The sequence below is a fragment of the Anser anser genome (assembly GCF_964211835.1).
Source record: "Anser anser genome assembly, chromosome: 2".
NCBI lineage: Eukaryota > Metazoa > Chordata > Aves > Anseriformes > Anatidae > Anser > Anser anser.
In genome coordinates, this window is record NC_139721.1 from 22371459 (window position 1) to 22397161 (window position 25703).

At 37.9% G+C, this 25703-nt stretch overlaps 1 protein-coding gene across 12 annotated transcripts in view; it reads left to right on the forward strand.

Annotated features, from left to right (window-relative positions):
• The first annotated feature begins 9479 nt into the window (after positions 1-9479).
• The window catches only part of RGS22 (regulator of G protein signaling 22), a 74616-nt gene continuing 58392 nt past the window's right edge, over positions 9480-25703 (forward strand). For 9 of the 12 annotated variants that reach the window (XR_014579707.1, XR_014579708.1, XR_014579709.1 and 6 more), the window contains exons 1-4: positions 9481-10071; positions 10726-10754; positions 13342-13404; positions 21687-21908. Coding sequence is in view for 7 of the 12 variants with exons in the window: in XM_083824126.1 (XP_083680252.1) it covers positions 10047-10071; positions 10726-10754; positions 13342-13404; positions 21687-21908 (339 nt within the window). In the remaining 5 variants the exon portion in view is untranslated. Of the gene's footprint in view, positions 10072-10725; positions 10755-13341; positions 13405-21686; positions 21909-25703 lie in introns of all 12 variants that reach the window. The other 3 variants (XM_083824125.1, XM_083824123.1, XM_083824127.1) reach the window with 2 other exon arrangements.

A 25703-nucleotide genomic window follows, 5' to 3' on the forward strand; every position in this document is an offset into this window, starting at 1 on the left:
AAAATAAAATAATGGAGCCTTAAATGCATCCTTGAAATTAGTGGGAGAATTATCACAGATGCTGAGATGATTTATCTCACCATTCTGATATGCGGTATTGTAGCCTAATCCAGAAATACATGAGGAGAGCAAGTCTCGTGTTAAAAACTTTAGCAGTATTTCTCAAAGCATTTCTGAAATAGGTGCACCTGTTTCAAGCAACCACCTTTGGATGGAAAGCCATATGTGAGCTTAGTTTAAGAACCAGTTGTTAAGTATGTTTTAACTTAGCGGATAAGTTCTGCTAAGAGATGTGAATTTATACAAAAAGTTTGTTTTTACTAAATCTGAATAATTCAGTAAGAACAGGGCTAGCAAATTGGTTCTGGTATGGTTATTATTCAAACTTTGTAAAATAAAATGGCCCATGAGTGTTAGGGTGTCCAGGGATTCATGCCCAACATCTTTTTTTCCTACTGGACTGAATCCATTTTCAGAGACCTGGACCTGGTACTTGTTTAGTACTGCTGTAGCTTTAATCACTAAAGTTTGTCAGGTACTAGCACCACTTGCGAGCATAGAGCAAAAGGATGCAAACCTCTTCCTTGAGTAGAAGCAGTAAGATGAGTATGGTCGAGAATTTCCTAAAGTATTCTGCCGATGATTATTCTCCAGTTGCAGATTTTTTGTTATAGTAGTAAGATTGTGGGAAAGGGAGGAGTGAATTGTCTTTCACTCTGAAAGACATGGATAATGAGGTTAAAATTAATGCCTAATAAAATATAGATATAATATTGGTTTATGTATTTGCTGCTGAATTTTTTTTGTCATTCACTTTTCCCTTCAGACAGGCATGTTCTCTAGTGGGAGTAGCAATACTGCCTACAAAAAGATGTCCAAGGAATGCGTTTAGATTTCTGAAGGTGATGGTTTGAATTCTAAACAAGATTTCTTAGAAATAGCCTTAGTCTGCTGACAGACCTTGCCTTAACAGTCATACTTCATAAATCTTTTTTTTAAAGTAGCAGCTATAAAATTCAAGCGGTCTCTGAGAGGGAAATTGAAATGACTTAAGTCTCTGATCATTCTTTCTTTGGTGACAAGGAACTTGGGAAAAATTGTTATAAATTTTTCTAATTGCTTATAGCATAGAGAACGTTAGTATGTTTTACCACTAACTCTAGCTAAAAATGGTAGAAGAGTTGTTCACTAAATTAAGGAGCTCACCAACATCTGTCAGATTTTCCTTTTCTATATATTGGTTATTCATTAGTACCCTTTGGCAATTTAGACTATTTAGGTTAATTTTAATACAAGACCTAATTCCCTTTCTTTGTTTTCATAGGCACATGAAGAAATGCAGGAATGACAGATTAGAAAGGGACTCCTAGTTTTTGGAGTCTAGAGCTGAGATCTTGTGTCAGCTCGTGAAGCCGTCTTAAAACGGGATAGAATCCCATCTAATTACCTTTATATTGGAGGTCTATTCCAGATTGCTCTACTAGTCACTTAGTTGCCTTTTTTCAACATTGCCATTAAAATAGCTGTTTGATGCATCTGTTACTCACTTTTTTCCCCAATGTTTTGACTGTGTAGTATAAATATCTTCTCACCCTTTATATCATTGACAAAAACAACCTGAACTTAATATAATCTTATAGATACATCTTTTGTTCCTTGTATTGTTTTAATGACTTTCACTGTTTCCATTTGAATCTATTCTTTGTGTGTTCAGCCACTATTCCAGGTAAAAGCTTCTCATAACCTTGAATATTATCAGTGCTTTCCTTGATCTACCAGAAATACTTGGAAATACTAACACATACTAAGAGTAGAATTTCTTTTATATGGCTTCTGCACATTTGCAGTTCAGTCACTAGGTGTAGTACTCCCACATTCTTCTCTCTAAAATTTTGAAAAGATAAGATCCCAATTTCTTCCATAAATTCTTACTGAACCTTAAGTATATAACCTTGTACTTTGTACTACTAAGCTTCAGGATTTTTCTCTGCTTCAGTCTTGTCGTGATTTAATGTTTTCTGTGTTTATAATACATGTTTAAGTGCAAATTCTTTGTCTGTAGTGAATCTTATAGGATTTTTTGATGTAAAACTTATAGCAGATTGTTATTACTTGTCACATGCCCCAACAAAATCTAACCGCTTTTTGGGAATGTGTTTATTTTTAGTTAAGCAAAAACAAAGGTTAAGCAAAAGCAACGCTTGCTTTTACTGTCTGTGACTTCCTGAGCTCTGACTCTTTGAAATGCTCATTACAAAAAAAAATAACACTTTTTTATACTCTTATTTTTTACAAGCCTCTGTACAGTGTTGGAATCTGTACAAACTTGTTGGAAGCCTAAATGTTTAAGACCTTTTAGAGCTGAGTGCTACTGGATGATCAGTAAAGATACCAACTATTCAGCTGACGATATGAATGGCATGGAGTTCCGAATGAATCCATAAACATCGGTGTTGAATACTAGATGCTTCATATAAAAATAGTTCTTTACTTTGGAGACTGGAGTTCGTATGTTAAAAGCGACTCCACTTTTTTGTGCATTCGAAAACTAAATCTGAAAACAGCTGTGTGAGGGTTGCTGAATAGTGTCTTAATTCTGTGGGCACCTTCAATTTCTGGCTAATGGGATGTGGAATCTGTGCGTTTCAGCTGCTCTCCTTCAGTCCTGAACCACGGTGAAAATCTGCTTCTGAGGTGTTTAAGCTTGAACAGTGTGTCATGACTAGAACCAGCTAAAGTGGTAGAGGGATAGCAACTTCTGGCAAAAGGTGGGTAGTTAACTGAGAAGTATTAATAGACTAGATAAAAACATTTGCTAGAAGCTATGTTTATCACTTGGAACTGCAGAATTAGACTGCAGTGGTCTTCTACTTCAGCAAAAACATTGATTATTACCCTAAAGTGCTTCTCATCCATAAATGGAAGAGTCCAGTCTGATGTTCACGGAGCAGACACTAACGTTCTCTGAGTCTTGAAAGTGTGTAGGAAGTTATTCAGGGCCTGAAGAATGTGCCTCCTAGAAATGTTTCATTGAGACAGTACTCAAGTAGCTCAATGCCTTGTCTATACATTAGTCACTGAGATCCAAAATTATTTTTCCTCCATTTTGAATCCAGTATATTTTCCCCGTGCGTGGTCTGATAGATTAGATGCTACACAAATGCAGCAATAGCAACATCTTTTTTGTATTTTTAAATACAAAAACTGGTTGTGTTGAGAACGTTCTCCTATCTCTCAAAAAAATTCTACAAGAGAAACACTTCCACAGTGTTGGAATTCCACTTTCTTTCATCCTTCCTGATTCTTTTCAACCTTTCCTCACTGTGTACTCCGGAGTTCAAAAGCTATTGTTGGGATACAGTTATTCTCTAGCCTTGCTGTTCAATGTGTTTCTGTCAAGAAATGGTTCAAGACTTTGAATTCTAAAAGGGCAAAGTAAGAAGCTTCTTTTTTTTTTGTTTAAATCTTGTGAAAGGCAAGATAGGGATACAGTTTTCTGTTCCAAACATAAACGCTTGCTGGTGTAAGGTCTTCTTCTGGATTTCTTCTTTAGTTTAAATAATTGTCATCACCTAGAGGGAATGTCACACAACAAGGAATGGTTAACAAGAAAAGCTAATTCCAGGAAATGCTTTGCTCATTTAACTAACTGAAATGTGAATGTATCTCAAGGGCCAAGGTACTTTCCTCACGGTAAATAGACCCGGATTTCAAATGCACACATTCTGCTGATGAAAATATTTTATCACAAGGGGGCACCAAAGGTTTTTCTTACAGAACAGAACTTTAATTTTTTTTTTTTGCTTTAACCTTTGCACACTAGCTCAACATTACAACTACGAAATGTTTTGAATAGCTGGGAGCAAGGATGGCTGTAATTCCTGTCCCCAGGAGCTGCATACTAAAATCTTCAAATCTTCCATGAGAAGAGTGACATCCTGGGAAGCAATCGATATGGTGATATTCCTCCAGAGCATCCCTTGCAGGGTGGGCACACAGCCAGGTCCTACAGCAACCAGGCAAGATTGGCCTGAACAGGCTCCATTCCTTTCTCTCAGCCACAGACTTGATCATCCAGCAGTCTCTATGCCAGCCTGGTGCTGGCTGCAAAATGTAACTGTCCATCACATTTTAAAATGATAGTGGGAAAAATTGTATGTTTTTCATATTTAATTGATACTCTGATGGCTTCAATGAACAAGAAAGGGAAAATAACTTAAAAAAAAAAATCAAATTTGGGATGGAGCTAAGTATTCCCATGTCGCTTTCTAACCAATATCAGAATCACAGCATTTCTTCTTAGTTGAAGCTTGTCAGATGAAGTCTGGACTGCTAACTTGGGAATCTTTTATTCTTTAACTAGATACTTCTGGAGTCCAGGAGAGCAATAGGCAGGAAAGAAGAATAAAGGGGTGGAAATGCTGTAACCTTGTCGACTTCTCTGAAGCCTTGAAATCTTTGAGTTCCTATTAGTTATTGACTCTTACACCATTCTTATGACCCGCATGTTGGCGCTACTCTGTTCTGGAAAATAATGTACATGAAATCTTTTTCTTTACTTCTGATATTTTCTTAGGTGGATAGGTCTCCCTGTCTGCTTCCTTATAGTTCTGGACAAGCAGCCGTGGCAGTGTAACACAAAAGTCTGGATCAGCGGTCAGCAGGAGATGCTGCCTGAAACAGCACTGGTGCTATTATGAATTCATAGGCTGGGTGCATCAGTAATATCCCATGTGGATAACTTAACTGTCAGCTGGGGAATCCTGGGCTTGGGGACTGTTGTTGACGCCTGTTTGCTTGTAACAGCAAGACTCAAACGGCTTGCATGCATTTACTGTTTCTTGTTAGGTATATGCTACCTGCTGCCAGGCAATGATTTTGTCAAAGGATATGTTCAGCATTATTGGCATATATTATTCCTATCTGCTGAAGCTACTGCTTATGTCTCTTGTGTGAGCTCTACACTTGGATAAAACACCTGTTAAGGCAAGATCAAGGAACTGATCCAAGAAACCAAGCTACAAGTAACACCAGGAAAAAAAAAGTCAGGAAACTTGTTCATACAACTAAAACGAAGTGGTGGTAAATTTGTAAAACTTGAACTAGCGTTGCCAAAATGCATTACAAACCATGACTCGTTTTATCTATGTGAGAAATAGAGAAGAGACAGTGACAGTGCAATCTCTCATACACAGTGCCAAAATTTCTAATACATCCCCTGACACTGAAACCTCTGCGAGAAATATCTGTAATAGGTTATTCTGGTCTGTGTATCTTATGTTTCATTTGAAAGCTATGTTATGTTAACTGTAGTAGGGCTGCTAGCAATAAACTGTCTGCCTTGCTGTAAATTTATTCATGTGCCAATTTTTTTAAAATCTTCTATGAGGCTTAATGCTTAATAGCTGTGGGTCTAGTAGTTCTTTACTGATTTTTGTCGTCTTCAGAAAATGACTATTTCTAAGACACTTCTTCAAACTGCCACAATTCTGCTGAATAGTTTTTTTCCAATCAAGTATTAATGCTCCTTTCCAAAATTAGGAGAATATTGCAGCATCTTTTCTAAAGTTCTAGCGCTTCTCTTCTCTGAAGATGATAATGGGAATTTCTGAAGAGATCAGGTATTGCAGGTATGAAGAAGGTAGCTGACATGTACAAGGTAGCAAGAGTACAAATATGCATCATAAATTGCTGTTTTTGGTTCTATGAAATTCCAATTCAATTTCCAGGTATGCCTCTGTATTTTCTTTATTTTTTTTCTAAGGTTTGTAGTAAGGAAAAGGAAATCAAACTTGAAACGAACTCTTTAAATGTGATAAGACACCTCTGCCTTATCCTGGTAGAATAAGATTTGTTACAGGAATCCGCAAGCCCCCTGGTGACATGGACAAGGCAGAGAATATTTTCCACTGACCATCCAAATATTTACCTTTGTACAGGTCAAGCTCCCTTGCATCTCCTCCTTTCCTATTTAACCCTTTCTATCTTAAGCACTTTTTTCTTTTCACCTAGCCTATCTTCAGGAATATATTTTTCTCTTTTCAGAAATGAGTTCTTGTTTTCCTAATAAGTATTTCTTCTGGTGTCTGTGTTAACATTTTCCATCAGCCACAGGATCATGTTAAGCTGTGCTGTAAACCTGTATTATCAGACTCCACACATGGAGGCCATGCCACTGCAACAGCTGCCTTCTGCCATTTTGCTACTATAATCATTCCAGGCGTGGAAGGGCCAGGTATCTGGTGATGAATTCATGCTTTCCCCTCAAGGTCCGACTCCCATTTTGGCAGCCCTGTAGTCAATATTTAAACAGGTTTCCTAGCACCTGTTTTCTGATTATGAGATCGCTGCTTTCACACATGCAAAAACTAAAACGTATACGGCGATCATCCAAAAGAGAAAGAATGGCTATGTTTAAGGGTGGATTTTTATAAGGGTAGTTAAGCATTGAGGATAACATATGATGAAGTGCCCACGTATATTTGAGATGGGAAGTTTCTGTTGAAATCAATGGAAATTCATTCCTAGCTGCCCTTGATGGGCATTTTAAAAAAATGTTATTTACTAGTTTTGAATGTCATTATTATAGGGGTGTTCATGATTTCACTGTGACCATTGACAGGAATCAAACACAGGTTAGCATCAAAAAAGCACAGGTGGACATTTGGATTTAATGAAGCAATCCAGTTTATGTCTCTCCTTCAACAGAGGAAGTCACAAGGAGACTCGTTCACCCAGCAGGCTGGCATAGCCTATAGGCTTGTTTCTTCAGGTGCAAAGTTGTCTCGGCAGTTTTGATCTGGTTTGCATAGGTGGTACTTTAAAACACTGCTCCTGGTAAATGTTTGAGAGCCTAGGAACATTTTAAGTTTTGGAGAAACAGGGTGAAAGGGACAATAACAAGTTAGTTTTGACTGGAGGTTTACCTCTCGAAATGGCTCTTCGGTAATGAGCAGTAGAGGGAGATGCCAGTGGGGATGGAGAGGACCCATTTATGTTATCCTCTAATTTATCTTCCTTTGCAAAGCTGTTCCGGTGCGGGCCTTCTGCTTGACTATCGTTTTGTCAAAATACTAATAACTTGAGACCTACTTCTGTTTTTTTTTTTTAATTTCTTCTGTTTAGAATTTTACTGGTATAACCTTCTTTGTAACTTGTTCTCTGTCCTGTCCAGCCATTCATCTTTTCTACGTGATCAGATGCTCCTTGGGGTAGATCATAGCTTTGACTACATTTATGAAATGTTTTTTAGGTCTGCATTTCTGTTAAAGGAAATATTAATCAAGATTAAAAGGAGAAGAGTATAGAAAGAAAAATGTGGAAGAGGAGAGAAATGAGATGAATATTTATATCCCAATTTTATCAGATGGTGAACTTTATCTGGCAATATGAAATGAGGAGTGAAAGGTTCTGTTTCTCCAAACACACATACACACATTGGTCAATTTAAATGTGTGCTGGTAACTAAGAGAATGAGAAAGCAATAATGACTGCAAACAGATTCTCCATGAGAGTACAGTGTGCATTTCCTGATGAGCTCCCTCCAAAATGCAGTCTTTGAAGCATACTACAAAGAGACCAAAGACCTAAGAGTTTTATACCAAAATACACCAGATGACGGGAGAGAAAAAGGACTATTGTTTTTTTTATTGACTTGTTTCCAGACTTAGTTTCTATCTAAGCTGACTTGTGGCTTCTACTTTGTATTTTAAAAAAGATTCATTCATCATGTTTCTATTGTTGTTTGTTCTTGTAAAATTACAAAGAAGTATGGAAGTTTAAGAGAATGTTATATGCCAAAGATTATATCTAAACCTACATCAGAAAGAAAAAGAGAAGGGGGGGAAAGGGGCGAAATCCTCCCTTGAATCTTAACTTAAAGATTGAAAATCATATTAAGTAGTTTGGTTATAAGACCATGCAGTCTCATATAAAATATCGTGCAATTCTGCTACCTGTTAGAAAGATTTCACTTTACATTTTATGGATTATCTTGTTACGTATATTTCTCTTACATATATGTTAGGTATCTCCGTTTGAAATATTTCATAATCACAATAGAATGTGTCCTGATACATGGCACTAAGAAATCACATGTTTAAATGTGTCGTTTGGTGTTAATCTGTCACCTCTTACTGAAGAGAAGATACATAGAGAGCTTTGCTTATGAGTGGTTAATAATTCGTCAGAATACTGACCACAAAAATTAAATTGTCTGTAGCTTACTTAGGTTGGGAGACTGAAACTTTATATTTTGTTCTTTGCTTCTGTTGAGTATACTTTTCAGACATATCAAACTTTTGGCCAAAATGTGTATCTTGGCTATGATATTATTCAGACTTATTTCTTAGGTTTTTGGAAATACTGTTATTCCCTTATGTGAAAAACAAGACATAACAAAACACGCTAAAAAGCTAAACTGAGAGCAAACAGCACTCCACCAAGACAACTAGAGGCATTATTCTGGTATTTAGTGATTAGAGCAATGATCAGGGTATTTGGGCAGGCACCCCCGTGAGTGGCAATGCACATCTGAAGTAAAGGCTGCAAAATACCACGTCTTTCCAGGAAATTAAGCAATTTTTCCCTACCTCTGAGATATTAAATTTGCTGCTTGTTTGTTTTTGATGGTTGTCAGTTCCAGGACCATAAATTGTAGTCCCTGAGCATGTGTGCTTCTCCTGTTTTACTTCATCATGAACTCCACCAAAGTCACGTATCGATTACAATTATCCTTTTTTCACACCTGGAGAGTATGTCTGGAGATACTGTATAGTTCTGTGTTCTGTGAAAGCGGGCACAAAGATAAGAGTTTGCTGGGAATGGGAAGCTCTTTGTCTGTTTTGGGTCCTTCTTGCACATACGTGTTGGATTAGGCTCCTTAAAAGAGACCTTTATGTAACTTGTACATGTGACCTATTGTACTGCTTCTGATCCCAATGGGATTTATGCCAAGCTACTGGAATCAGTACTGTTCTGGAAATATGCAGCAGTAAAACCTCTGAGGGAGATTTTATGAAAAAAAAAAAAAAAACAAACCAAAAACAAAAAGCACCTGTAGGTGACTGAAGAATTTAAGCAGTTCTAGGTAGTCTTACCCACTAAGTAGGAAGTTTTCATATCCCAGCTGTAGCATACCTAAAACCCACTGAAATCCTCATGTAGGAGCCTGAATTCCTCCCTCATATACAGCTTCAGCTAAACATGTCAGAAATACGGTTTTCTCTTATATCCTGTATCTCCTTGAGCCCACTAATGTTCTGGGAGTCGGCTCTCTTCCACTTCTCGATGTCTTTTCTCCTTCCCCCTAGGCTGTTTATAATCTCCCTAAGTGAGGGGAAACGTGGCTGCCTTTGGATTCCTGAGAAGTCAGGGCCTGGAAGCAGTGGGAGTGGGGCAGGCTGTTACCACGGCTGCAGCCCGGGTATCCCGCACATCGCTATGGAGCCATTGGCACCTGCTAGGAGCAGCCCAGGTTTCAGCTCGGCCTGAGGAACACCAAGCTCCTCTGCTTTTCTTACTTGGCTCTACCACAGATGGGACTTGCTTTGTTACTTGGGATCAAGCCTCACTTAAGGATACAGATTTGTGATGTAAATCCATTGGTCATTAATCGTATGGTTTGAGATTTTTTTTTTTTTTTAAAGGGCAATATCCCAACTGGCTGAAGAGATTTGCTAATGTAGGAGAAAAGCTGAATACCATTTTGGACTAAGAACTGCCCACGTTGGTTGAGAAGAGAGTGTTTTTTTTCTTTTTCCTTCAAATATCCTCAAATTCCTGTTTCCCAGGCATCTCTTTTGGGACTGTATCCCCAGTGTGCCTGATATGTGAGCCCCGTGCGTTGTTTGCAGTGCCATAGCAACCCGGGCTTGCCGTGAGCCGCACAGCAGAGCCAGGCTGCCCTGGTGCAGACCAGGAGTTCAGAGCCAGGCCCGGCAACTCTGCAGCTTCTATTTCTGACCTGCAGGGAAGGATTTCACCTTTGCAAATGAGGTCGTCATCTTGCAGGGGTGGATGCCGGCCCTTTTACGTGTAGCTCCAGCATGCAGTCGAAGAGGCTTACCACTGGTATGTAGCGCTTTCTAAACAGGGTAACGGACTGACTCCGTGTCAGACACGAGTCTGACCCGTGGCGTGATTGTCTCAAGTTCAGAGACAGTGATAAAAAAGGAGAACGATTTGGAACTGTTAGGTTTAAACTTGTTTAGCAAAATTAATTAATCTGAAGAGAGAGCTCTACTATCTTAAGTGGTATCACAGAAGATGAAGACTTTTCCTGGAATGCCTGAGATTTGGCTATTTGAGAACACCCCAAACTCGTTTGTTTTTAAATTTTAATCTTATTATTCACAATACTTGCTGGTCAAGGCTCGCAGAGCCTCATGCAAATCTGTATTTTCATTAAAACCAGCAAACTTCTAGTCATCAATTTTGCAGAGGAAAGATGACAAGAAGTTAGCTGATATATATCAGAAAAAATCTAGTTAAATGATACTTTCATTATATTTAAATCATTCTTGTGATATTTGACCTTTTTATGTATGGGTTAACATTTCTGCATTTTCTTAGAGTTTATTTTATTTCCTCAGGTTATATTGTTTTATTTCTGAATATCCAAGGTTGTTGTGCCTCACTACTTCTTGTTTCTGCCCAGTACTCATAGTTGAACAAACTTGATTGTGTTGCTTGTACAATGTATAACAGTTCATTTTTCTATTTCAGAGCCTCCCTGTATAACAGAAGACGTGTTTGTAAGTATGCTTTATAAGGCTTGATCATACATTTCATCATGTAACAGTAGAGCAAAAAAACCCAACAACAAAAACGTTACTGGAAACTGTTTTGTGGTTTCTTATTTCTTCCCTCTTCTAAGTATGGAGTGGCAGAACAATGTCTTACAATTTTCTCAGACAGAGGAAAATACTTAGTTTGAAAAATAATTAGCAAAAAAAAAAAAAGAAAAAGGAGAAACGAAACTGTGGAGAATAAAGATGAAAACGAAAAGAAAAGTGAAATAGGAAGGAAACAATCAACATGTTTTGTTCAGCATGACAGATATAACAATCTTTTCCACAAAATATCTAAGAAACAGTTGCATTCCTTTGCAGAAATAAGTTTTAAATTCCTTTCAATGTTAAAAGACTGATAGAATTTGTACAGGCTGTATTTTACACAAAAGTTGCATGAAGGCAAAACTGTCATCTATTTCATTAAAATCATACTTTTTGACCAATTTTTAGCACATTGACTTCCAGCTGCAATTGGAAAACAGCTTTTTCTAGGTATAATTTTGACTGTGTAGGAGGAAAGCTAGCATGGGAAGAAATTAAAATTTTTCCTGGCACAAAAAAATCTAAGTTATAATATTGAATATGCAACTCTATAACCTATAATGTACAAATATGAAAGCACAACTATGCTTTCAAATGAAAATAAGACTGACCACAAAAAAAATAAAATAAAAAAAGAACCTGAGGAAAGCATGTTGTGTATATCAATAGATGCAGTAAGTAGCAAAGCTTGCATTAATAAGATCATAAACATTTTATTGATTAGTGATCCAGTGTGTTTATATTTCTTGCTGTTATATGGGACTACAGAGAATTATATTCCTTGCAAATTAAAAACACATGTTACCTGCGTATTCTTCAGCAGCTTATACTTCAGCCACTAATAAATGAATTGTTTTGAATAAGTCCTTTGAAACAGTGAAATGTGAATGGTGTATTACATATAGCAATCTTCAGATTCCTCTTTATCAGTTTGAAATCTAATTGTGCATTACCCAAACCAAATGTGAGGCAAACTGCAGTTTGTTTCTAATGATTTTCTTTGTTAATTGTATTAATACTTGCTGAATTGAGATTTATGGATCTGATTGACTGCCTAGTGACATTAGTGGGAGAATTTTCTCTTGACTTCAAAATGCTTTAGTTTAGACAATTTGGTAAATACAATCAGTACCCTAACATCTCCAGGTCCATGGTACTACAACTGCACTGGATCATGGGCCTGTGATCCAAATGATCAAAAAGCATGATCTCTGTAAAGCAAAAAGCCTTGCTTTCAGTGTTGTTAGCTCTTTCCAGGAATGAGCATGAGCTAACTTGCCTTTCCTGTATCAGTCAAAGCAGTCACTACAAGTGCTTAGGAATAGATGTTGGCAGACGAAGAGTGGACAAACACCGCCAGGGGTGGTTGTGGCTTGTTATGCAGCACATAACTCAGGACCTTCCTGAGTTCATATTAAGTAGAGATTAGTAGAGATTTCTTCCTTACGGAGTATAAGCTATCCTTAATTAGTTCAGACTCCGTGGAGTTTGGATCAAGATGTTGCCTGTCTACACATGATACCAGTGGCACTGTGTGTAACCTCTCTTTAACACTATTCCTCACTAATATATTTTAATGCCATGAACTTGTGAAAGAGAACAAGATTTGTGTCAGAAAACCTTTGCTGATATTGGTAAACAGATTTGACTTGGGTGCGTTCTGCTTGTGTTGCAAGGCAGAAATAATATTCAAGAAACTGTTAAAACTTTTCAGAAGTCTTCATGATACTAAAGACAGATTTATGAAGACAAATGTAATAATGTTCTTCTACCTTTTGTTGAATTGAAATCAGGGGTGGTGGTATTGGTAAGGTTGGGATTCATATTTATTGATTCAAAAACAGCAAGGAAGACAACTGTATTCTACTGAGAGTTTATGAGTCTCATTTGCAGTATTTAAATAACAGGGGTCAGAAAGGTACAAAAACCTGTGTATGCAGCCTTGACTTCTGATGAAATCAACAGGAAGCTCCCCAGTTCTGTCAGATTCCAGGTGTGGCATATACTGCTTGCTTGGCGAGCCGAATTATAGATCAGTAAATTCAGTTTTGTTTCCTAAACATTCCCTAAACCATCTCCAAACAGCACTGTGGGAGTAGAAGCAGGCTCTGCTGAACATTTATACTCTTCTCACTCCTCAGTGGGAGAGAGACAGGTATAATGTGGGGAATATCTAGACTATTAGCTTATGCATTTTTTCAAAAGCAAACATGCAGATGTCCAGCATTTAGAATCTGCTGGGTTTATGAAGGCTTTATCTGTAAATTTCTTGGCAAAGGATTTAACTTCACGTGTGTTTTTTAAATTGCTAAGGACCTCAGTGGTGTGCAACGGCCAGAATATAACAATGATGCAATGACTATATTCTCAAAAGTGAGAAATAACATTTTACAAAAGTTTGCATGTCATATCTCATGGAAAAAACATCGCTTGAGGCAACAGTGCATTCAAAACTTGTTAGCATAGATTAGTATAAGCCTTGCTTTCTGGTTTTGTGTCTCCACAGGAAGACTGCTTAGCCACAGATGATATGCTTGTGGACTACTTCAACGAATTTTTGAGTCTTCCAGTAAGTACCTTACAGAAATCCCTTTCAAAATACAAGAAACACCTTACTAAGATTAGTAATAAGGTAATCCATCTTAGAACATTTTGCATTTTGCCACAAGGAAGCTAAACTGCTTTTACAATTTGTTGTATTTTAATGGTAGTAACTCTTACTATTCAATGTAATTATCAGTGTCAGGAAACTAACACTTCTGGAGACGGATTTTCTCCTCCAAATTTACTTATTTAACTCACAGTGCACCAAAATATTATGAACAGTAAATGAAAAAGATATATAAATGCTTACGTAAAAAGTATAAGGAGTCCACTTTTATTCCAGTATCACGACACGCTGATAAAACCAGTGATTGTCCTTTTAAGTTCTTCTGGCAACGCACTCAGCAATTAATAAAAATTTTAGCCGACGAGCCAACACTGTGTTTCTTCATGTCTGTGAAGGCCTCAAAATTGGTGCTCCCCTCTTTTTCTCCTCCCATCTGTAGCTAGAAGGATGCAGCCTTACCTTTATTCTGTGTGCTGATCCAGCACTTAAACCAGCAAATCCAGTGCCCTGTATATAACCACGTGCCCTATACTTTGCTCCTTTTCCCCACCAACTACCCTGCCTCCCCACAGTCTCATACGAGTCACATATACTGTCCTGCTCCCTCAATGTTGCAACTTCACCTAATTTCATCTTAATGCTCCTTATTTAGTATATCCCAATTTTCTCCATTGGCACACATCACATACGTATTCCCCTGCGTGGTGGCACAGACCTTTCTACAGCGTCACTCGAAGTTCCCATGGGACCTCCCAACCAATCTACCCCAGAGCTGCCCCACAGCCTTTCACCCTCCTAATCCACTGCAGCCAAAGATGTTGCATATACTCATTTCTGCAACTTGCTTGGTAGGAATCACTGCTAGCATTAGGAAGGGGCAGAATATTTCTTGGATGCTCCTTGGCCAGTATTGGAATGAATTCAGCTAGGATTCAGGCTTACCAAGTTGATCTACACTTACCTGTACTTTCTAAACCATATCACACGTTTGTCTAAAATACGCATAATAGGAGTTGCGCATGGGATACCTATATCATTTTTTGATATGAAAATAGAATCTTGAAGCTTAAAACAACCATATCAGAGTGTGGGTTTTGTGCACAGCAGTGATACTAACTTCTAACAGTATCTCAGGCTTTATACACTTTCACCTCATTGCAAGATTCCTAAGAAAAATTTTTACAAAGCTATGGAGACACTGCCAGAAGAAAATGTATGTTGAGAGTGTTGGGTTTCTCTCTCTTTTTCTGCAGCTGCTTTAGGGTAATTGCCTAAATCCAAGCCTAACTACCTAGCCTTTAAAGCCAGGCCTCCTTTTGAGGCCTCCATCCATATGCCAGATTTTTCTTAGCACAGAAATACCATCCTCCACGCCTTCCCTGCTTATTTGGAAACTATGCTTCAGGTTTTCCCAAAATCACAGAGGATGGAGTGGGAAAAAACTTCAGCCTGCTTAGTATCTGGGTCCCCTTGGATATGCACAGATTTCAGGACATCTTTTAGAGGCCAAAATTCTCTTTGGCCTCACAGGGCTCCTCAGCCCAGAGTCCTGGCTCAGTTCAGCAGCTCTGAAATGCAGCAATTGTCCAGGCACTTCTGACTGCTCTTGAAGCCCACAGAAAAGAGTTCACAGACAGTCCTGAGTAAACACTGTTTTATGCTGGTAATCTTGGTAGGTTTCTAAGACCACACATGGTCTCTCTTTATTTATTTACTTACTTTCATGAAAACAGAAGATGTATTAGCTATGTTTATTTGTCATGTCCTCATAATTGGTTTTATTTTCTCTTTGATCTTTTCTTGGGGATTTACCCTCTGCAGGATTAAGTTCTATTAATGCCTTGGGTTCTGCGGTTTGAATATTTTATATTCCCAACTTCCCTCTCCTTCTCAGAACACTTCTACTAAAACAGCGCCTTGAAAATTCCATTGCTTTATTCTTGTTGTGCTTATATGCTGTTGCCTAGAAACTGTATTACCCAGGTGTGTTAGTAGTTAGGCAACAAGTTAAACTGAAAATATTGTGTGACTTGATACAAGAAATCAGTGGTAATACGTGCTTATTTTAAGAGCCTGTCTCTGTATTGATTTATAATGCACCTCTGGCGTATGGAAAATTATATCACTGGGAACTTGCTATAGCAGCACATTTTTTTTTTCTTTGATTTACAAAATATCCTTTAAGCAATAATATAGATATAATTATCATCAGTACAATCTGAATATCTATGAATATCTATGTACTCCAAAGAGCTACATATGGTAATGGAAGACAGTTTGTAAGGAAAATACTTTTGAAAGATAAAATAATAGAAAAAATCCCATGAGGGCACTTACTGCCAGTAGTACAGTGATTTCACAGCAGCAGAAATCAATCACATGGCATACAAACAAGTTGCACTTTCCATAGTAAATAATTAAAAATGAAAGATTTAAGAGAAACATTGGTATGGATGCATTTCCATTTTGAGCTGGTCAGGAATCCATAGCATTGGAATCTTTTATCCAATTAAAACATCCAAGATTATGCTTACCCAGGAATGAAAATTCAGAAGTCTGAAATCTCCATCCAGCTCTGTGTTGTAGGCCTCAGTGAGAAAGTGCAGTAATGTCAACTTGTTTCTCGTGCTCCTACCTGCTATTCGTTCCACTCCCAAGTCCATGCTGGGGCCTTGCCTCTCATCTTCCAGTTACCAGTTCCAATTACCAGTTCCTGATGAAGACACACTCCTCTGTTCAGCCTGCTTGAAGAATTTCACTACAGACCACTGAGCTACCTGTACCTCATTTGAATTGTATTCGGGAGATGGTACCCTTGGTGGCTAGACCATGGCTGTGGGTTTCCTTTGCACGAGAAAGCTACGAAGTGACCACAATTTTATCAACTTCAGATTTGAAGGCCTACTTCTTTTAGAACTCATTCCCACTATAAAAGCTCTCCACTCATAAAAAAAGAAAAAGAACCTTACAGAGATGTATTAATAGGGCCACAAGGATAGAAGACACAATATACTGCAGGTAGATTGCTTGATATTGTCATGATAGTAGGAACTATTGTGGTGGGATTTAAAAAAAAACAACAACATGCTGAATGGTCTAAGAAGTATATGAACCAGTATGCAGCTAACACTTTTAACTGTAGTATGATAATCTTCAGAGGTCCCTTCCAACCTTGGCCATTCTGTGATTCTGATTCTGTGATTTGGTGACTCTCCTGAGTAGTCTGGGCTCCAGGATTTGACCCAGGTGACAATTCTGAAAACAATTAAACCACAAGGAATAAACAATGAGCCCATTGGTCTTTCCGAAAACAGAATGGACCTGAAAACCTGATACTGTCGAGTAAAATCAGGCCTGATCTATGAGCAGCAGATGATGGAAAGGGCAGTAAGAAACCCATCTTCCTGCACATTTCAGGCCCTTTCTGTTTTGAAGATGTCTGTGAATCATTCTTTGAGGCATCAATATTTCCTCTTGTCTTTTCCAGGTATATGGAAGGAGGCTGCAGGAGCCATTACAACCCCCTTTAAAAAAAAACAAACATTTGCATCAGTGAGACCTTACATACATTTTATGTTGAGTCTTATCAAGGCCTAAAACTTGCCTCTGATATTCAAGGAGGCAAAAAAACATAACCTGAGTTCTCTTCTTATTGATAGTAGGTTTACCTAAAATGTTCCTCTCTTTGTGGTGTGTGACTGTGACTTGAATCTTACTCATCAATGGAAGGGGAATCCTGGACTCACTGAAGTCAATGGGAGATTTGGCATTGACCATGTGCAGCCTGAATTTTCCAGGCACTTCCTAGAGCTGCTCAAATTCTTTTCTGGTCTGGATTCTCACTGACTTTTATTTATGATATACACATACCCTTCTTAAAGAAGTTTTGGCAAAGTTCCTGGATGAGGTCTCTACTCATTCCCACCCTTTCAGGGCCTTAACCTAAGAGGCAGCCAAGCTGTGGTCATTCTGTTTCTCTTGGGATCAAACTATATTACTCGGGGTGGGATGTGGTGAGCATATTTACGCATTTGTTAACTGTATCTGAAGTTAAGTATATCTGAAAACTGTTAAGGCAGAGAACAGTAAGATTTATATGTCTGATATCCTGGCAACATGGTGATGGATGCTGTTTTGGTTTCTGTTTTGGGAAGACTGAGGGAAATTTGCCTTCCCTTCAGTTAAGTGTATAACTTCAGATTTCAGAATTATGTATTTTATTTATTCTTAAGCTGAAACCATATTCAATGTGCATTTGACAGCCACAAAATTTCTTTGCTGTCAAAAATGTACATGCAATTGTTTATTTATTCAATAGTATTGCTGTACCACAGTGTGAAAACATCTTTTTGTTGTTTGCTTGGAGATTTTTTCTGAAGCTAACTATGCTGAGTTATATTGGTCATACTGGGGCCAACGGGGGAATTGCCTGTGGATTACAGAGTTAGTAAGCTTATTTGTTAGTATTCTCAAATCCTTGTTGATCCTTTCTATTGTGCTACATTGATAATATATGAATCCCAAGTTTCAAGACTCCTGCCAAAACTGATTTTTTTTAATTTTATTTTTATTTTTTAACATCTTGAAGTATAATTTGGCTCTGGAGTTTTTCCTCTTTATCTTCAAAGGATCAAAAACTGGCCCAAACTAGAGAAAGAATGTAGGGAAGAATGCATTGATACTTTTAGTCTTTGGTTATTGTATTTTACTTGTCCGTAAAAAGCTAAAGCACTTGCCAAATCTGGGGTAAGAAAGGCATTTCTTAGTATATTAGATTGGCATGGATAATTTTTTTCCCTTCTTTTATAGTGTAGGCTATCATCCACTCCTTAACACAACATAGTCATCTTCACTGAAGAGATTCCTTGTTATTGCAATGACCCAGAATATTGGTGGTGCCATAAACCTCTCCCATTATTGTCCTGTGAAACATAGGATTTTATGGCACTTGGCTTCTGTGGGAAAAGCTTTAGGTTTGCTTGCTACAGGGTATTGAGCTTTTTTTTTTTTCTTTTCTTTTTTTTTTTTTTGTGGTTGTAATGTGTGGGAATGGTTAGATTATGTGTTTTGTTCCAAAATTTTTGTTTTTCATATGCTGAGAGAACTGAGTGACTCTCTCTGTCCTGTCCTGTAACTTGGAAAATGCTGCCTACAAAGAAATCAGCTTTTTTTTTTTATTTTTGGTGCTCCTATTTGATTTCATCATAACATTATCATTTTTATTTTTTTGGTGGGGATGATTTAAGAAGGTCATGACCTCTTCTTTCATTATGCCTATAAAAGCATTCTGATTTATCATTCTAGTTTTCTTAAGCAAGGTAGTGAAATACACTTCCCCAGGAAGGCTTAAACTGTTCTAAATTGTTTTTATATGATGCTATGATGCTTTGATGAGATGTTCTCTCTGGTAGAATTTGGGACTTGCACTTCATGCTGGAAAGGGCTTTGGGGAGGACTGTAGTCTGGCCTCCTGCTCAAAGCAGGGTCAGTGCTTTAATGCTGAGACCAGGTTGCTTGCAAATCTCCAACAACATATTCCATAGTCTCTTTGGACAGTTTGTCCCAATTCCAATTATCCTACTATCATTTTTTTTTTCTTATATCCAGTTGGAGCCTCTTCTATTTCAGTGTATGAACATCATCTCTTGTCCTTTCACCATGTACCTCTCTGAAAAGCCTGTCTTCTCAGTAATCTCCTTGTAAGTACTGTCAGACTGCTGCTAGGTCTCACACCAGAGCTGTCTCTTCAAGCTAAACAAGCTCTGTTCCCTCAGCTTTTCCTCACAGGGCAAGTGCTTCAGCCTTTGACAATCTCAGAAGTCTTCTGCTGGGCCTACTCAAGTTTATGAATGTTCTGCTTGTACTGGAGACCCAAAACTGGATACAGTACTTCAGATGCAATCTTGCTGGTGTCACGTAATGGGGAATAATTATACCTGGGGACAAGTAAACTACACCTTGGTCCATACCTCAAAACTCTAGACCAGAACCACCTGTTTCAGTCAAGTAGAGGTTGGACTAGGTGATCTTGGAGGTCTCTTCCAACCTAAATGAATCTGTGATTCTGTATGTACTGTGTGAAGTCTTAATCCTCTTAACCGTGTATGTCCTTTTGCTCCATTAGTGTATGTCTTATAAATGATTCATAGTTGGACACCCAAAATAGCAATACACTCTACATTTTGAAACTTGCCATTGCCATCTGTTTCACTATATTAAAGTTGCCATATGTTTTCCATTCAGTGAATGAGAATGTGCATTGAAAACCTAGATCTTGGGTAAGTTACACAGGATTTAGTAAAAGCAGGTATGTGTGACAAACTTTGTCATCTTTCCTTAGTTTTCAACTTGAATAACATGGTACTAAAATAATCTGGTCATATCTAGTCATGTAACCCTAGATTACGGAATTTGCATTTTGATTGCTTTTTTTTTCTGCAAGCAAGTGCATTTCAAATTCTGAGAGACTGAAGCACCTTGTTTCTTAGCTTATATTCTTCTGTTTCCATTTTAAAAGCACACAAAAAATAAGAAAGAATACATTTGGAGATTATTAGGGTTGCACAGTTAGTCTCTTAAAAGTTAGTAGCTGCCCAAATTAGGTTTGAAACTAAGTGAAACGTATGCACAACAAATGGGGAGCAGGTCGGAATGAAGTATAGAGAACACATAAAACAACACATAAAAGCCTCTTTTAAATGCTGCTCACTACATCTGGAGAAAAAGCACTAAAACCTGCAGAGTACCCTGGAGAAAATTAATGCCGAAAGAGGCACGAGGTGTCAGAGAACAAAAAACAAGCCTTGATTTTCAACTGAAGTTAGGTAACTCAACAGACTAGTGCAATTCCATGCATGGCTCTGACCAGTGACAGTCTGATGTCATAGGCCCTAATCATATACTTAAAGCTCTCACGTGCTACGTGCTTTGCCAGGCTGAGCCTCCACAGTGAGACATTATGGGAGAAGCAGGGAATGTTCTAACCACACGTTGCAGCCACATGGGCTGATTTGGGGCATTCCTCTATAAGACATTTATCAACAAAGGTGCTTCAAACAGAAGCAACAAAATAGCCGACATTGACATGGTTGCTTTGGACTTACATAGGTATAAAGAAGAATAAAATTGGTTTATAATATACTTCTATATTATATGTAGCATGTATTCAACATATGTAGTATGTGTATGAATTATGTCTGTGTGTGTGTATATATATGCTTCTATATGTGTACTGTGATACATGAAGAAGTTCAAGGAAATGAAAAATACAGTGCTTGAAAAAATATAATAATCTTATTAAGTGCAGGGGAACGACAACTGTACAAACACCAGGTGGGATCCTGGTTGGAACAATGCCAAAAAAAAGTCTTGGCACTGGATCTGGATATGGCCAGGATTTTTCACTCCTGCTTTCTTCAGTTATTAAATACTACATGTCCTCTAGTCCTCCAACTCAGGATGGAGATACTCATATGCTCTGGTTGTATATAGCCTGTTTCATAAATGTCTTGGTTATCTCCCAAGATTTCCGTAAAATCCATCAATATTTTCCCCTCTTCACTTGAAAGATAGAAGTATGTAGAAGAAAAGGAAATATTTAATATGAGAGCTCAAAAGATGAAAGATGCCTTGTGCTCTGTTTTAAAATGTACAATGCAGTGCTTTGTTTGTTTGTTTTTTATGTGTGCGTGTGTGCTGACAAAAGTTAAAATTACGTAGCTGAAGCTTAAGTTTGGTCTGCCTCATGTATACTACTGTATCTGACTGATGTAGTGCTGTATATTCACTATAGGCCGTAGGTTTTGGTAGGTGCTTGACCTACAAGTAATAATATGGGGAAAAGCCATTCCTATATTTGGGAATCTTCAGATTCATCCTCCTCAAATGCTTTCACATTTAAAAAGTCAGCTTCATTGCTAATCTTTTCAAGTCTTGCCTGTTTGTGGTAGTAAATGGGAAAATAATACTGGAGATCTGATCCCGTATCTAAAGTAGTTTCTTGCAGAACAGTTACTGAAGTCACTATGAACTATATGTTCTAGGCATTTGTGCAGTGGATCTATAATTTGCATCTGAAAAAGAATGGTCTGTGATCTAGAGTGAATTAGAATCAAGAGAAAGAAGCCTCATAACACCAGCTTGCATTCTGTAGGATGCGACTATACTATAAAAAATAATTTTCTTAAATGAGATATTTCCCTTATTACAGTGCTAAAAACTTTCCAAACTTCTTTTTGTAGACTTTTGCCCAGCCAGTTAAATTTAACCCTGACTTTGGGGTTTTTGAAGTAGTTAATGATGCCCCACAACGCCTGGAAAACCAGCTGAAAAAAGTTCTACATGATCAGAAACCTCCAAACCCCATTTATGATGTTATAAGGAAAGCAAAGAATGATGGGCAGCATTCCAAAAAGATCAGCGCTTCTCCAGTCTTCAATATTGATCCAAATTACAACACTATGGTAAGCATCTTATAGCCACTGAGTTTATATTTAGATCTTGCTGTAGAGATACTGGCAGTAGTTATTGTTGTGTTTGGCTTGGTAGCTTGGGAAAAATGTTAATTTATGTTAGGAAAACATAATGATGGGCCAAATTATGCCCTGCAATGCACATGTGTCTACCAGACAACTGAATGGAATTACACATGTACATCCTGTAGCACAGAATTTTGAAGATTCTGTAGGGCAGGATTCAGTTGTGTGGTCTGAATACTTTTTAATATTAAAAGAAAAAATATTATGACAACAGTTACTTTACTAGTGATCCCTGGAATGTGCAAATTGACTGAAACTAATGCATCTCAGTCTTTCCCTATTAATTAATTTCCTTATGTGGCTATGAGCTCATCTGTGGTCTGGCAACACATAAGTCTCTCCCCCATCAATTCCCAAAGTATTTACATGGTTAGCATCAATTGAAATGGCCAGAAAAAATAACCTTTGGCAACAAGAATGGTAAATTAATGGAAAAATAGGTTGGATTTTAGAAAAGAAAAAGTTTCAGATTTGTTCAGACACCATCAATTTTGGTATTGTTACCTCTTTACTTTCAGGACTTTATACAGCACCAGATTAGGCATGTTAAAATCAAGAATTGAAGCACCATGTGCATCTGTGAGAATGCAAGACATTAGTTGTGGGAGTTTACCTTTAAGCAATATCTTTGGAGGACAAAAAAATATATTTCACTGGGATACTTGGTTTATTCCTTTCTTGCTTACTTTGCATTGGTGTGACTGATGTGACTTCAGTTCATTTCATTCAAGGCCAGTTTAAGGTCTTGCTACATTTTTAGAGGCGGCTGCTCTAAATTATGTCATAGCTGGAAAGCTGAGAGAAAATCAGGGAGTTAAAACAGACTGCTGCTTTGCTCAGTATACGTTTAATGATTTTCAGAAAAGAAAACACAATGTTGAGAGAGGTCAAAAGGCAATGATGTTTAACAAAGTGATAGCAATGTGAGATTGCAACTATCTGCAATATAAACTGGGAAAATGCTAAAACGGGACAAAGCTCACAGACATGCCCACCACGTTAAATGATTATTTTCATGAATATTTTCCTTGGGACAAAAGCTCCAAAGCAGAAGAACTATTCTCGATTTCTTATTTGGGGTCAGGACTCAACTGAGGAAATGTTTTGTGCTTGTGCAAGAGTGGCTAACATTGCTCTCTTGGATAACCTCACATTATTGTGACAGTGGATGACTTCTTCGACAAATTCAAAGCCATCACCTTGTCTTCACTATTACTTACATCTCTCATGGATTAGAGCAACAGGGCTCCTATATTATTTAAGGATATCTTTCCTTCTCCATGGAATTTTCCAAAGATGGGAAGCATTATGGCTTTTTCAGGAACAATATGACTCAGCGGGCAGCTAAACCCTACACAGCCACTTGCTCACTTTCCCCGGTAGAACTGGGGAGAGAATTGGAAAGGTAAAAAAGAGAAAACTCATGGGTCAAGATGAAGGCATTTTAATACATAAAAATAAATAAATAAATAAAGCTGCATGTGTAAGGAAAGCAAAATGAGGAATTCATTCACTACTTTCCATTGGTAGGCAGATGTTCAGCTATTTCCAGGGAAGCCAGGCTCATCATGTGTAATGGTTACTTGGGAAGACAAATGCCATCACTCTGAACATCAGTCCCCTCAGCTTTTATTGCTGAGCAGGACACCATATGATTTGGAATATCCCTTTGGTCCGCTGGGGTCAGCTGTCCTGGCTGTGTCCCCTCCAATCTTCTGGTTCACCCCCAGCCTCCTCGCTGGCAGGCTGTGAAAAGAAGAGGCCTTGGCACTGAGTAAGCCCTGTCCAGCAATAGCTAAAACAGTATGTTTTAGTCACTGTTTTGGTCACAGGTTCAAAACATAGCACCATATGTGCTAATATGAAGAAAATTATCCCAGCCCAAACCAGATAATTTAGGCCCTCATCCACTTCAACTTGGCATTTTAAGGCTGAGCTGGAATTAAGCAGCCTGCAAAATACTATGCCAAAAATCAGTACTGCAACTGTGTAAGGTGAAAGATGTCAACTTCATTCATTGTACCACACTGTGACGGAACCAGAAGTCATCCCAGACCAACTGCATCAAGTAGTTCAGTTCAAATCAAATAGAATTTGATTTTTCAAGTATAGAGCAATGCTGCCTCTGTTTCTTTGACTGCTTCTATTTTTGCTTCTGTCATTGATTGACAGTTGATCAGCCATCACTCGCACATTACTGATGCAAATGAGTTGTGACCTTTCAGGCTACCGCCTGAATTCAAATGCACCTAGTCTGAGAAATAGAGAGAAAAATACTACCAATATTACTTTCCTTTCACACTGCCACAAATTTATGGATAAGCAAAGATCCTTCTGCATGTGTGCATGCACACTTGCTAGTTATTGATTTGGAGGTAGCTTGATTTGGAGGTAACTTCTTATCAATAGTCAAAATCAACTTGGTGTGAAATATATTGAGAAAAAAACCTGCAGAGTTGGGTAGACCCAGTCACCACTATGGAAAGAAACTGGCTGGCATCCCACATACCTTACTTCAGAGAAACCCCAGTTCAGCAATGCACTTAAGTGTGTGTTTAACTTTAATCAAGTGAAGTTAAACACATGCTTAAACTTAAACACGTGCTAAAAGCTTTACTGGATTGGGTCCCAGCATGGCCTAAGGCTGACTGGGTAAGGAAGCTAACCAAGGTAACAAAACCCACCAGATTAAATGTTGCATCTGTCTTTGGGGAAGGGGAAAGAGTAGAGATTCTTTCCTTCTGATAGTATATATAATTTTGTGTACCAGCCATGTACAGACGTGAACATGTTATGAATCATTCAGATAAAAAACTGGGCTGTGAGTCAGTAAATACATAAATATTAAATGCAGACTGACTGGCCAAAATAAAGAGACAATCTTCTGTATTTCCAAAAGGCTTGTTAGTTACCAAAAGGAGGTATATACGGTATGGTTGGGAGTAATTAGTCTCCATCTCCACAAATTACATTGTGTGAGCCACTGCCAACATAAGCTTTCTATATTTTGAAATATTTTCTTCTCTCTAAATGAAACCACCCACTTTCTGAGTAATTTAGATTTTTTTAATCCCCTACAGATATGTATGAAGGAGAAATAAACCTGGTCCCTAATGAAATATTAGCTCATGGAAAGAAAATTTAAAATGTAATTTACATGAACTGGTTATTTGATATAGCAAGTAGCAAAAACATTGATACTTCCATCCTTGCCCCAAATTCACCTGTTTCTCTGGACAAGAGGAGTTATTGCATTTTTACTAATCATCAATTAGTAAAAATCTTCTCTAAAAAGAAAAGCGCATCTCAGATAAATAAAACCAGTCGTCCCCTAAGAGTGTAAAAAACACACACTTTTTAATTATTTTTTTTAATAAAAGTTAAAAGGTGTGTCGTGTCATTTAAACAGTTATGGTTCACTGTGGCCCACACTCAGAGAACTTGCTGTCTTTGTAATACCCTTAGGCAAGTTTTTCAGTTAGCTGTTTCTGTGTAGCTCACCGCTTAACACCTCCTTTTCACCCTCCAAATCACTCTTTGGCGGCACCTAGCTTTCTGCTTTGACTAGGCACTGAGATTTAGACCACCTGAGCGGAAATACATTAAGGGTCTGATTCTATTCACACTTAGATTTCCATTTAAAGTGTTACTGTGTGCAATGCAGTTATGCAACATAAAAGTGGGAAAGGTGATAACTGATCTTTGATTATTATTATTATT